Raw genomic sequence first — 14,230 nt, 5'->3', positions numbered from 1 at the left:
GCGTACCACAGGAGGATCATTCATCCTACCAAGGCTTGCTTTACTTTAAAGAATAGCATCCAAACCTTGGTTGAAGCCGGCGTTATATCGCTCAATTGAGCCGAATGAATACTCCGACAAGTATAAGAGTATAAACTGCTTCTCAATACTCCGAAGAGTATACGAGTATAAACTGCTTCTCAATCCTCCAATCGGTATATGAGGTTAAACTGCTCACTGATACTCCAATAGGTATATGAGTCTAAACTGTTTCCTACCGTTGATGGGAAGTTCCTGGAGAATGTTACGCTGAGTATACGAGTATAAACTGCTTCTTAATCCTCCAATCGGTATATGAGGTTAAACTGCTCCCTGATACTCCAATAGGTATATGAGTCTAAACTGTTTCCTACCGTTGATGGGAAGTTCCTGGAGAATGTTACGCTAATATTCTTAAGGATAACCCGGACATGTAACAGGGTACAAAGTCAGACCCAGTTCCAAGAAAGAAGCTGGGGGTGGATGATTCATGTAATGGGAAGTTCCCAGAAGAATGCTATATGTAATTTTCTTAGAGATAACCCGATCATTACGAACAAAGTGATAAACACTAAACCCCCACTGTGATTTGTACTCCCACTCTCACTGTCTACCTGGTCAAACCTTCCTATAGTTAGGACCACAACCAAAGTCCCCTCTCGATTCCTTCCATGAACGAGAGGTCCACTTTCAAATTGAACGATCAAGCCTGTAAGAGGTAAGATCATTTCAAACCTCCCACTTTCACTGCTTCCTTGGTCAAACCTATAAAAGTTAGGGCCACAACCAGATTCTCCTCTCGATTCCTTTCATGAACGAGAGGTCCACTTTCAATTGAGCAATCAAACCTATAAAAGTTAGGATTGTCTCCAACCTCACTTAGTCAAACCTGCAGATAGTTAGGACTAAGATCGAATCATCTTTTTTTGATAAACGAAAAGACTTTCATCTTTTCCTTTTCAGCCAAACCTATAAAAGTTAGGGTCGAAATTGGAATTTCCCCTCAATAAATGAGGAACTCTTTTCTTAGATCAAACAACCAATCCTATAAAAGTTAGGGTCGTTTGAATCTTTCCGATTCTCGGTCCGGATTCTAGGGGTGGAGATCCCACTTCGAGTTTCCTTTCCAATTGAAGATAGAATATAAAATTCTTCATCTTCGGTGCTGGGAGATAGAATATAAAATTCTTCCTCTTCCATTTTCCAATCCGTCTTTACCCTGAGAAAAGACACAATTTTCAACTTCCAATCCGGGCACTTTGTGCACGGGGATTTTATCCCGAATCCTAAGCAGGGATAAGTCAACGTCTAACACGCGTTGCCGGTTAGTCTTTTGCCGTGAAAAGGACAAAAGTCCACATATTCGACATTGTGGCAGGTCGTTATTCATAACGCCAAAATCCGTGCCTCACACGCGCGGGGAATTTTATCCCGAATCCTAAGCAGGGATAAGTCAACGTCTAACACGCGTTGCCGGTTAGTCTTTTGCCGTGAAAAGGACAAAAGTCCACATATTCGACATTGTGGCATGTCGTTATTCATAACGCCAAAATCCGTGCTTCACACGCGCGGGGAATTTTATCTCGAAGCCTAAGTAGGGATAGGTCAGCGTCTAATACACGTTGCCGGGTAGCCTATTCCCGTAACAATGGGGAGTCAACGCCTAATACGCGTTGCCGGATGCCATATTCCCGTAAGAAATGGCGAAGTCTATGTATTCAAAATCATAGCATTAAGTCTAAGGGAGTTCATTCCTTTAGCACAACGTCACATGCGGAACGGACTTAAACAATCCGCATGCAAGCCCGATTCAAACGGTAATCGGTAAAGGCACGCCAAATCCGTTGAAGGCTGAGGGTTTGCCAAAAACCTTAAAGTCTACGCCTTATACGCGTCGCCGTTTAGTCTTTTCACAGGAGAAAGACGAAGTCTACGTATTCAATATCGTAGCACTAAAAGAGTTAACTCTTTTAGCATAACGTTACATGCGGAACGGACTTAAACAATCCGCATGCTAGTCCGACTCAAACGGTAGTCGGTAAAGGCTTATCAAACCCGTTGATGGCTGAGAATTTGCCAAAAATTCTATAAATGCGAGTCATTGACGTATCAGCTTCATTAGTTGGTCTCATGACTTGAACATCCAACAAACTTCAAGATAAGATCCACACGTGCAGATGAATCAGCTTTAATAGTTGGTCCTGCAGCCCAACATTCGGGACCGTCACGCTCCAATGCCTTAAGAGCTTAAACTGTGTAGACTCCAGCAAACGTACGAGTATAAACTGTGTAAACGCCGGTCGACGCGTTACAGTAAAGATCGATGCCGGTCAACGCATCAGCAATTTCGCCAAAATAAGGCAAAACATGACTCCAAGGAATACAGTTACAATCAGATATGAATTCCCGATGGAGAGGATCAGTTCAAAGTCAACTCAATGACACGAGCTAAGTTCAGAAAGTTACACACCAATCTCAGTTCAAGATTTCGACAGCGGTCAGACGATAAACGCAGCGCCGGAAGAACTTCACCTATTCGACGAAACAATGAATAGATTGAAGACTGAAGAAGTTAAGAATTGAGATAGTTCAAGGTCACTCTACGAAATTGAGGAGATGGCCTATCTTATCCAAAGCATTCCAGACTCCTCAATAAAAGAATGAGTCTGGAATACTTTGGAGGGGGTATCTGTAGGCGTCTAAAAATGCCTATAGGTGTCCGCACACAGCTCGAGACAGAGAGAAGACGACGAACATCGCTATCCGAGTCTAAGAGGGTTATCTAACGCCGACAAGTACTCGAAGCGAAACGGCGAACCAAGCGGCATGCGCGCTCAACAGTCAGCATGCGCGCGTGAATCAGCTCGCGTGCGTCAATCAACACGCGCGGGTCAATCAGTTCGTGCGCGTCGGTCAACACGCGTGCATCAATCAACACGCGCGTATAAAGCACGTTCGACAATCAATCCCACAACGAAGTGTGCAAGTTAACAAAACGGGCAAACACGCAAAACGGTGGAAAATACAAGTCCCGGAAGAACCGAAAAACATAAGAAATCAGCGAAACCAGAAATCCCAGCGCGCCGCGCGGGACGGACCAAACCGACCCGCGCCCGTGCGGGTCGGAATGATCCGACCCGCGCCGGCGCGGGTCGGAATGATCCGACCCGCGCTTGCGCGGGTCGGAATCAACCGACCCGCGGCGGCGCGGGTCGGTTCCATCCGACCCTCGCAAGCGCGGGTCAGACTTGTCCTGCGCGCACTGTTTTGACCCGGTTCGGTTTTTGATGGTTTTTCTCGAGATTTGTTGGTTCCTGAGCATCCAAACTGACTTGAGATCATCCCTAAACGTGGTTAGGCTGCTGTTGACTGAAGATAGAGCCAAATCCATTGTTATTATCCAAATAACCGCATTCGAGGCCTATAAGTATGAGCCAAAGGCCTCCATTTTCGGGGGGCGATTGATTATCAAGACGAGGAGGTGCTGCCGGATTGTGGAGTCAAAGGAGCACGAATTTCAGCGAGGGTTGACAGATCTTGGCGAGTTCTTCGGCATAAAGAAGGAGAGTTCGAGAGATCCGAAGCTCGTTTCCTCCGTTCCTTGAGATTAGGCTTGGTCTTAATCTCGAGAAGAGCCCTGATTTCGCTTGGTCGATTTCAGCGCTTCAAATCAAATACTTCCTCGGCGAAGGCGAAGCTCTGCCGAATTTTTCATCAACCGGATCCAGATCAAAGGCGGTCCACGGATAAACCCCGGCACAGGCAAAGATCCCACACAAGCAGAAGATCGATAAACGATCTCTGCGTTTGTTTTGACGAGAGTTGTAACTTTTTGTTTTCATTGTGTAAAAGTCTTATAAAAAGACAATCTTTTTGTTTTCATTGTAACGACCGAAGTTGTAATGAATACCGCAATGAATACATCAATTTTCGACGCAAACAATCCACATATCCAATATAATCCTTTCCATTCTTCTCATCCTTCTGGAATACTAAACCAACATCCACGGTCCCTCGAACATACCGTAGAATCCACTTCACGGCCTCCCAATTACCCTTCCCGGGCTCGTGTATGTATCTCGATACCATGCTCACGGCCTGTGACAAATCTGACCTCGTATACACCATCGCATACATCAAGCTACCTATTGCACTGGCATATGGGATCTTCGACATGTAATCTCTGTCCTCAACTAAAACAGGCGACATCAACGCTGAAAGCTTGAAGTGGTGAGCTAATGGTGTGCTAACTGTTTTTGCATTGCCATCAAAACTGAATTTCTTTAACATCTTCTGCAAGTAGCCCTTCTGTGTAAGTTTCAAACTCCCTTTCATCCTGTCTCTCTCGATCTCCATACCTAATATCTTCTTTGCCTCTCCAAGATCCTTCATCTCAAACTCGGATAACAGCTCCTCTTTCAACTTTCGAATAGCCGAAGAATTCCTGGAAGCAATAAGCATATCGTCAATATATAAAAGCAAATATATGTGCTCACTATCCTGTAGCTTGTGCATATAAACACTGGGTCATATGGGCTCCTCGTGTACCCATGGCCAATCATAAAGCTATCGAATCTCTTATACCACTGTCTCGACGATTGCTTCAAACCATAAAGAGACTTCTTTAGCTTACAAACCAAATCTTTCTTTCCTGCAGCTTTGAATCCCAAAAGGTTGTGTCATGTAGATCTCATCTAAATCACCGTGTAGAAAGACTGTCTTTACATCTATCTGGACCAAATCCAAATCCAACTGTACCACCAACGCTAATAAAATCTGTATCGACGAATGCTTCACAACGGGTGAAAATACCTCATTGTAGTCAATGCCCTCAAGCTGTGTATATCCCTTGGCAACCAATCTGGCTTTGAACCGAATGTCTCCAATAGAAGATCCCTCTTTCTTCGCATATACCCACTTGCAACCTATAACTCTCTTACCCTTAGGTAGATATGCAAGTGTCCAAGTGTCATTCTTCTGAAGAGACTGCATCTCCTCCTCCATAGCTTCCCTCCACCTGATCGAATCGGGGCTAGACTCAACCTCCCTGAATGTGGATGGAACCATATCATCAACGACCTCCACTGGTAATACATATACGATCATGACATCATTATACCTAGCTGGCCAACGAATTACTCTCCTCGGTCTATCTGCTATAATGGACCCCTGAACATGACCATGTTCCTGAGTCCCATAATCCACTGTATCCTCTATCTGCCCGGTTGTCATCTCATCTCCTTCCAGTGTCACCTCTGTAGGAACCTCGATGGATATAATGCTCTCTGGAGTGGGTGTAGTCACATCATCCTCCACCTGCTGTGATATCTCAACTGTCTGGTCACCCTCCACCTGCTAAGGGACTCGAGGTCTTATCATGTACGCCTCATCGAATGTGACATCTCTACTAATAACTATCTTCTTATCCTGTGGATCCCATAACTTAAAGCCTTTGACTCCATCTCTAAATCCCACAAAGACTGCTTTCCTCGCTCTCGGATTTAATTTACCATTACTGACATGGTAATAAGCTGGACATCCAAATATCCGAAGCGACTCATAGTCACTAGCCACTGAACCAAACCAACGCTCCAAAGGAGTCTTCCCATCTATCACGGTGCACGGCAACCTATTCACGAGATGGCTCACATAAACCAACGCCTTAGCCTAAAAGGATCTAGGCAATCCACTCTGAGTCATCATACATCGTACCTTCTCCAGCAAGGTACGGTTCAATCTCTCAGCCATCCCGTTCTGTTACGGTGTCTCTCGAACTGTGAAGTGTCGTCTAATACCGTGATCCCGGTAAAACTGTATAAACGGATCACTTTTATACTCTTCACCGTTATCTGAACGTAGAGTCTTTACCTTTCTACCTGTCTGCAGCTTCACTTTTTTTTTCACTCCAAAAAATATCTAGGACCTCATGTTTATGCTTCATAGGGTATACCCAATTTCTCCTGGAATAATCGTCAATAAAAGTGACAAAATAGTTAGCCCTACCAAGTGATGTGTTCTTGGACGGACCCCAAACATCTGTGTGAATGTAATCTAATATACCTTAGGTGTTGTGAATAGTGGAGTCAAACTTCACTCTAGTCTTCTTCTCAAGTACACAATGTTCACACATCTCCATCTTACAGGTCTTAGCACCTTTCAATAGCCCCTGTTTCGCTAATGACTGCAGGGACTTATCTCATGTGTGTCCTAGTCTCATGTGCCATAATGTGATAGTGTCCTCTTCTGTAGTGATAGAAGCTGTCAGAACCCCTGTAACTGTCTTGCCCTTCAAGTAGTATAGGAAGTTTTCCCTGAGTCCTCGCATCACCACCATAGAACCCTTCGTGACCTTCCCTGTAGCATCCTCTAAGGTCACTCGATAACTAGTTGTCTCCAAAGTACCAAGAGAAATGATGTTCTTTGTCAACTGCGGCACGAACCTCACTTCTTTTAATTCCCTCACCATTCCATCATGCATCCTAATCCGGACTGAACAAATATCACCAATAGGGCATACATGATCATTACCCATAAGCACGACATCCCCTCTTTCCAGCTCCTCAAAGCTAGAGAACCAATCCTTCTTAGGGCAGATGTGATATGTAGCTCCGGAATTCATCATCCATTCTGTGGAATCCGCATAGCAAACCGACGGTAATGTAGGACATGAATAGCCTGAAGAATCTGAATCTGAATGCTCACCAATAGCTTTTGCAACATTCACTTCTGAAGCTTATGTAGTTTTCCTCTTATTCTTCTTAGTTTTTTCTTTTCACTTTGGGCAGTCAATCTTCCAATGTCCTTCTTCTTTACAATACCGACATTGATTTCTACCAATACTCTTATAGACACTCATATTCTTTGACTTTGAGCGGTTGAACTCGTGGCGGTTTGGATCACGACCTCGAACAGCTAATGCATCTCCCGATGCCTTCTCGGAGGGTTCACCATCATTCTTCCTCAACTCATAATTTACCAAGGCTGAGGTCACCTCCTTATAGCTAACTGTAGTTCTTCTATTGATCATAGTTAGAACAAACGTATCATAATCATCTTCAGGTAACGAACACAAAAGTAACATTGTCTTATCTTCATCCTCAACTATGATGTCCACATTGGCCATATCTGAAAGTAACTTTGTGAAATTGTTGACATGCTCCCTGATGGAAACTCTCCTCTTTATCTTGAACTAGTAAAACCTCTTTTTTAAGTAAAGCCGATTCTCAATACTCTTCGTAAGATACTTCTCATTGAGTGTTTCACACATCTTCTTCGCCGACGTCTCGTTCATAACATCATAAATAAGATCCGACGTCAAGCATGACCTAATAACACCACAAGCTCTACTGTTCATCTTCCTCTAAACCTTATCCTCCATATCAGCGGGTTTCTCTTTTAATTCAAGAGTCTCCTCCAAATTCTGTGCATCCAAGACGTCCATCACCTGACACCTCCACAATCCGAAATTGATCTTGCCGTCGAACTTCAAAACATTAATCTTCGTGTTATTGATGCTCAAACTCTGTATCGCCTTTGTAAGAGACGAACCTGATGTGCTTGTTTCTCCCATGTTGTTGATTTAACTCTTCAGATAGGAATCTTTACTGAATCCTTCAAACAAGCCTGAGGCTCTGATACCAATTGTTGTGCGCGGCGGAAGCTTCTCGGAGCGACACGAACAATAACTCGAGATAAACCATAACCAATAAGCAAATCACAACCACAGCAAGAACAATCGATTTACGTGGTTCGGCAAGTTGCCTACGTCCACGGGGCAAGGAGGGTGGGGGTTACTATTAGAAATAAAAAGAATATAAATAGAGTTACAAATCTCACCGATCAAACCCTAAAACAAAGCTCCAGATCTCTCACAATTTCCCCACAATTGGATGCAACAATCATTTCTCAAAGACTGCTCAAAATCGTCCTTGCTTAACCCTAACTAATTACAATTAGAGTTATATATCAGCTCTAAAACGAACCGGGTCAAAAACAAAATGCCCAGCCCAAACAGCCTGCTGTCGACCGCGGCGGTCGACCACGCAGGTATCGCGATCGACCGCGGCGGTCGAGCGAACCAAAAACCCGAGAGCAGAATTGATTATAGTCATGGCGCGGTCGACTGTGACGGTCGATCGAATCTCATCCCGAGACCAAAAATCACCTACAGGGTCCTCGCGGTCGACAGCCACGGTCGACCGCCTTCAGCTCCAAGTCCTAGTGGCCTTTGTGCACGTTCGCGGTCGATGTTTGTGGGAAAATTTGCAGTAGAAAGACAATGAAAGAAAAATTTGACTTGTATTTCTCTCAAAATCAATTACAATTTGGATTCCGATTACAAAAGAGAGGAGAATGATCTGGATTCTCGCCTTTGTTTAATTCTGGGTTATTCACGGTGGCGATGGAGTGCCTCCCTCGAATGCTCGCGTCGAGTTTGCTCTCCGTTGACGATCCGACGTCTTGATTCACTGGAACATGGTCTTCTCCTCACGATTTGACGTTGTGGAGAACTCTGAACGAGTTTGAAACTCTATCAAAGAGTTGATTTAACCGAAAGTCGGTTATAAGCCAAGGATGAAGAAGATCTTATTGCCGATCTCCAAAGCTCCAACCGAAGGATGAAGGATCCTCTTTTTGCTGCCAAGAAGTTCCAACTGACCGCCGCCGAAAGATCCAGCCCTGATCTGATTATCAAAAATCCGATCTTTAACTCTGTTGAGTTTGTCGTTATTTATAGGGGATTAAGGGGTGTAACCACCTCCTTAATTCGCTCCTAAGTGGGGCTAATGGGATGTAACCGCCCCTTAAATCACTCCTGAGTGGAGTTGTGATCCCCTCAGATCGTGGGAAACGGTTTTGGAACCGTTCAGCTCGTGTTTGAACGAGTCAAACGCAGGCCCGCGTTCTGACGTAAATTCTGCGTTCAAACGCAGTGTCTGGAAGCTTGAACGCATCGTCTGGAAGCTCAGACGCAGCAATTAGACGCTGCGTTTGCAGCGTTGGAATCTACGTCTGAGCTGCGTTTGCAGCGATTTGGAAGCTGCGTCTGGCGGCGATTTGAGCTGCGTTTGGCGGCGATTTGAGCTGCGTTTGGCAGCGATTTGAGCTGCGTCTGTCAGCGATTAGAGCTGCGTCTGGGTTGCGTTTGCAGCGATTTGGAAGCTGCGTTTGAGCTGCGTTCGTGGCTATGAACGCGGTGTGTCTTGATGCTGGTGTGCGGGGAGGACTTCCGCAGCTTGATTTGAAGAGACCGTCAATTTGTAGTCTTTTTCTGTCGAAGCGTTGCAAAGATCGTCATTTTGTAATCTTTACTTTAGCTCTTTGATATGCAAGAGTCGTCAGATTGTAACTCTCGATGTTGATTGTGAAGGCTGTTAAACTAGAGCTCTCATCGGTTGTCGTGAAGGTCGTCAGATTGTAACCTTCAGCGATCTACGTGAAAGTCTTCAAATTATAGCATTCTGGAAGTCGTCAGATTGTAACTTCCATCATCGGTGTTTTTATGGGGATCAGCTATCTATTGTGAATTTTTGACAGCCTACAGTCGACCACTAGTCTGCTTGGCTGATTCTTCTGCTGTTTTCCTCTACTCTCTCGCCATTTCTTCACAAACTCGGGAATGACTAGATATAATGAGCTTATTAATTATGACCATTGTTATCGGTTTAAGGCAAACGATCACCAATTACATTTTAGTGGACATGATACATATCGTCAAGCGCAATTAATGATCGAAAATGATACAAAGTTGCTTGTCAAATATACTCTTTATTAGCTGGCTAACAAAGATGATGTCTCTTTCATCTTGGGATACAAAGTTGCTTGTCAAATATACTCTTTATTAGCTGGCTAACAAAGATGATGTCTCTTTCATCTTGTTGTATTTAATATGAGCAATTGGTCACTCTTTATTAGCTGGCTAACAAAGATGATGTCTCTTTCATCTTGTTGTATTTAATATGAGCAATTGGTCCAGTCCCAATTGCGTGACCTGAAATAGAAACTGGTAGCTGAAGTGTTTGAGTATAAACTCCTAAAATTTCTTATTCTAATGTCTGGCTGTAGGAACGAGTGATCATGTGGCTATGGTTGGCATGTCGAGATCCATAGAACATAAATTTGATCATGAACATCTCAGATCCATAGAAATTCTGATAAATATAGGTTTATGCATGCACTAAAACTGATATATTTTAAATTTACGTGTCACAGTACTGCGTGCCTCTTACTTTTCTCGGATCAGATAAACAATATGTATTTGCAAACCAACGCTACACTATGATAACCTTATCATTGTTTGTTCATCTCGAGAGAGTAACTATTTGACTCATCAGCTGGACATTCACTAGCCCTGGCCAACTATCAACTACCAAAGCTGTGCCTGCCAAGTTGGCGTCATAAATGTTCTCCTTTAGCTGTTTACGTCTCAACTCAAAATGGTCCCCTTCCATCCTAAAAAGTAATTGGTCACAGTGCATCCATTCCCTTCAACATAAATTCTTTAATCTATGCACGTCAGTAATATTGTAAAATCTTAAATTTGTCTGTTGGGTCCTTAGCTATGTAAAGAATGCTGGTTGGAACGATGAATTGGTGAATCAATCGTACCCCTGGATTGAAGAGCGAATCGTCCACAAGCCAAAACTTGCACCGTGGCAAGTAGCAGTGAAAGACGGACTTCTACAAGCCGGAATATCCCCTTTCAATGGATACACCTATGACCATCTTTATGGTACCAAGGTCGGTGGCACAATCTTCGATGAGCGTGGGTTTCGAACCACTGCTGCCAATCTTCTCTCCTCTGGCAATCCCAAGAACCTCAATGTCTTGCTTTATGCCACTGTCCACAAAATTCTCTTCAATCAACCAAAAGGTGCAAATCTTACTACATATGCTTACATTCTGTTGCACCCTATCCAAATCAGAGATAGAGTAACTTAATAATTGAACAGGAAGGAGACCAAAGGCCATAGGGGTTATTTTCAAAGATGAAAATGGTCAAGAACACCGAGCATTTCTCAGGAGAGGAAGAAGGAGCGAAGTAATTGTGTCATCGGGTACACTTGGCAGTCCTCAGCTACTAATGCTGAGTGGGATTGGCCCCAAAAAGGATCTTAAGAGGCTGAACATACCCGTGCTTATCCATAACATGCACGTAGGAAAAGGATTATCCGATAATCCCATGAATTCCATCTTCATACCGACCAAGAAACCTGTCGAGCAATCCCTCATTCAGACTGTTGGGATCACCAAGATTGGCACTTTCATCGAGGCCAGCAGCGGGTTCGGCCAGTCCTCGGACAGTATCCCAAGATTGGCACTTTCATCGAGGCCAGCAGCGGGTTCGGCCAGTCCTCGGACAGTATCCAATGCCATCATGGCATAATGTCCGCTGAGGTTTAACATTCATTTTTGTTCAATTTTCTAATCATGCCATTTTCGTAGTTTAGTTATTGATAGATCTTATATATGTAGTATCATTGTTTTAAACTCACTGCCACTCTAGTTCTATTTTTTGCAGATAGAACTCAAGAAATTTTAACTCTTTTATTTTTTCAGAAAAAGAGAAATTGTTTTTTTTTTTTTGACATTTAGATCCCTGAGGGTAAAAGAGTCAAAATTTCACTCAGGGCTCTATTTGCAAAAATAAAATAAGAGGGATAGTAAGTTCAAACAGAGATACTACAAGGGGGTCTATCCACATTTCTTTTCTTGAATAAACAGACATTTGCTTGCATGCCAGATTGGGCAGCTCTCGACCCTCCCTCCGAAGGAGAGAACTCTTGCAGCAGCCAAGGAGTATGCAAGAGCTAAGAAGGACCTCCCTCGTGAAGCATTTCAAGGCGGGTTCATACTAGAAAAGATCGATGGCCCGCTCTCCAAAGGCCACCTCACTCTCATAGATTCCGACGTCAACACTACTCCAAACGTCACCTTCAACTACTTCAAGCATCCCTATGATCTTGAACGTTGCGTTTATGGAATTCGTACCATTGAACGAGTAGTGCGAACCAAACACATTGCTGATTTAACCAACGACTACGCTTATTCGAATGAAGTGTTGCTTAATATGAGCGTGAAGGCTAATGTGAACTTGATACCTAAACATACTAATGATACAGTGTCTCTTGAGCAGTTTTGTAGGGATACTGTGATTACTATATGGCATTATCATGGAGGGTGCCATACAGGGAAGGTGGTCGATAGAGATTACCGGGTTATTGGAGTTAATGGGTTGCGGGTTATTGACAGTTCGACGTATGTGAATTCACCCGGGACAAATCCTCAAGCCACAGTCATGATGATGGGCAGGTAAATATCACTGTAAACTATAACTCATACCAGAGATGGATTATCTTAATTTGGATTCCTAAACTATTTGTTTTTTTAATGAACAGATACATGGGGGTCAAGATGCTGAGGAAGAGATTGGGAAGAGAAGCAGGGGTGTGAATTTGCTGATTGAGGTGTTAATTTGTTGTGTTTTACGTGAAAGGGACTAGATACTGTACTATTCTTGCTGTAATTCGGCTTGAAGCATATGTGTTGATATAGATTTTTGTTTGTGTTTTTTGAGTGATTTAGATATTTGTTAGCGTTGCAATAAGTGTTCTTCCTTTTTTTTAATTGATCTAGTAGAACATTTGAAAAATGAATTTGAATCATCTCCACTACAAAGTGTAGTCGAGAGAACACTACGTTAATCTCGACCGTTGATTATTTAGTAAGCGGTTGTGATGCAATGTAAATCTACCACTTACGATGCCCTTTGTGTATTAAACTCATTTCTAATTTATACTTAAAAGAAGAAACCGCAACCACTTATCAGATAATTAATGATTGTGATTATGTAGTGGTCTCTCCACTACAGTGGAGAGGATAGAATCAGACTCCATAAGTTTAATCCAAATACACCATAAATCTCACCCACAAAAGCTTTTACCTTCACACATAATGCAATGACGGTGTTTTAATTCAAAGAGCTAGCCTGACGAAGATATTAGGAGGAAGGCTTCATGTACGTTTTGTATGCCTAAACATATATATTTTTTGTTTTCTTTTCTTTTCTTTCTTCTTTTTTTCCTCTTCTCTATAAATAGTAGTCCTCTTTATTATCAATATATCATTTGCCAAGGCATTTTCTCAGAGAGAGAGGGAGAGAATGTATAATCCTACACCATTACGAAAAATAGAACTGGGCTATACTCAGTCAGAACTCAGAAGGCTTTGCTTGGAAGCAGATCTTTACAAACTTTTCTTTCTCTATTTATTTTCTCATTATAATTCAAGTTGAGCTACTAAACTAATTAATTCTAATTATCATAGAATTCATCCCAATTTTTAGTTTTCTATGATGATTTTTTAATTCACATTTAAAAAAAAATCACATGATGCATTTCTCAGTCTTGAAATATTAGTATTAGCAGAAATTCACGAAACTAAAGAAAACTAAAAAAAACTTACGGTTTATGCTGAGAGGTTGCAAGGTTGCAAAATTGCAATACTAACTGCGTTATTGAGCTTTATTGGAGCAACAAATCTCAAAATTTACTTGCAATAAATTGTAGTTAGTTGGCGAAAATAATTCAATATCAAAGTAGGGAAAAGTAACTTTTATAACCAGGGTTCTTTTTCTTAAAGAACAATCTTATTATCAGGATTTCAGACTAGTCACACTAAGAAAGTGCGTCAAAAAGTTTTTTTTAAGTAAATAAATGCATTATTATTGCTGCATCAATGCAACAAGATAGTGTAAAATACAAGCACTATAAGTAAAGAAAATAACAATGCTAAAAACTAAATCTAACACAAACAGAAATCAACATTCCTTAGTATTTTAGTGGGAAAATCTAGATTATCAATGAAAGTGGGTTCAAAATTTATAGCAACATCATGGACAAGAAAATTACCAAAAAGGAAAAAAAGTAGCGTGACCGATGAATATCAAAAAAGGAGATTAGGATGAAAGAGCAAAGTATTCCAAAATTATCAATAAAATCTAATTGATCACATTACCAAAATGCACAAATATGTCTCCAAAAAAAAAAGGTAAATAATAATAAAAGGAAAGGGGCAAAAAAGGCTTTAGGCCCAGTCCTTCCCGGGCCAACACTAGATAAAGCCCATTATCTTCCATCCGTCGTTAAAATACCAAATCGATCAGTCTCGAGTCCAATCAGAACCCTTCTGATTCTCTCCGGGGTTCTCTAAC

The 14,230-nt window shown here is 42.2% G+C and overlaps 1 protein-coding gene across 3 annotated transcripts in view; it reads left to right on the top strand.

The window, feature by feature from the left end:
- Window positions 1-12,606, top strand: part of LOC109819749 (protein HOTHEAD-like) — a 19,462-nt gene extending 6,856 nt beyond the window's left edge. Inside the window, exons 3-7 of one of the 3 annotated variants that reach the window (XM_020385616.1) lie at window positions 10,578-10,891; window positions 10,971-11,272; window positions 11,332-11,415; window positions 11,762-12,330; window positions 12,417-12,606. In XM_020385616.1, coding sequence (XP_020241205.1) covers window positions 10,578-10,891; window positions 10,971-11,272; window positions 11,332-11,415; window positions 11,762-12,330; window positions 12,417-12,471 — 1,324 coding nt within the window. In that variant the 3' untranslated portion in view covers window positions 12,472-12,606. Of the gene's footprint in view, window positions 1-10,577; window positions 10,892-10,970; window positions 11,416-11,761; window positions 12,331-12,416 lie in introns of all 3 variants that reach the window. The other 2 variants (XM_020385617.1, XM_020385618.1) reach the window with 2 other exon arrangements.

The sequence above is a fragment of the Asparagus officinalis genome, chromosome 8 (genome assembly GCF_001876935.1).
Source record: "Asparagus officinalis chromosome 8, Aspof.V1, whole genome shotgun sequence".
NCBI classification, from domain to species: Eukaryota; Viridiplantae; Streptophyta; class Magnoliopsida; order Asparagales; family Asparagaceae; genus Asparagus; species Asparagus officinalis.
Note: the sequence above shows the minus strand (reverse complement) of the source record. Positions and strands in the feature narration are given on the sequence as shown.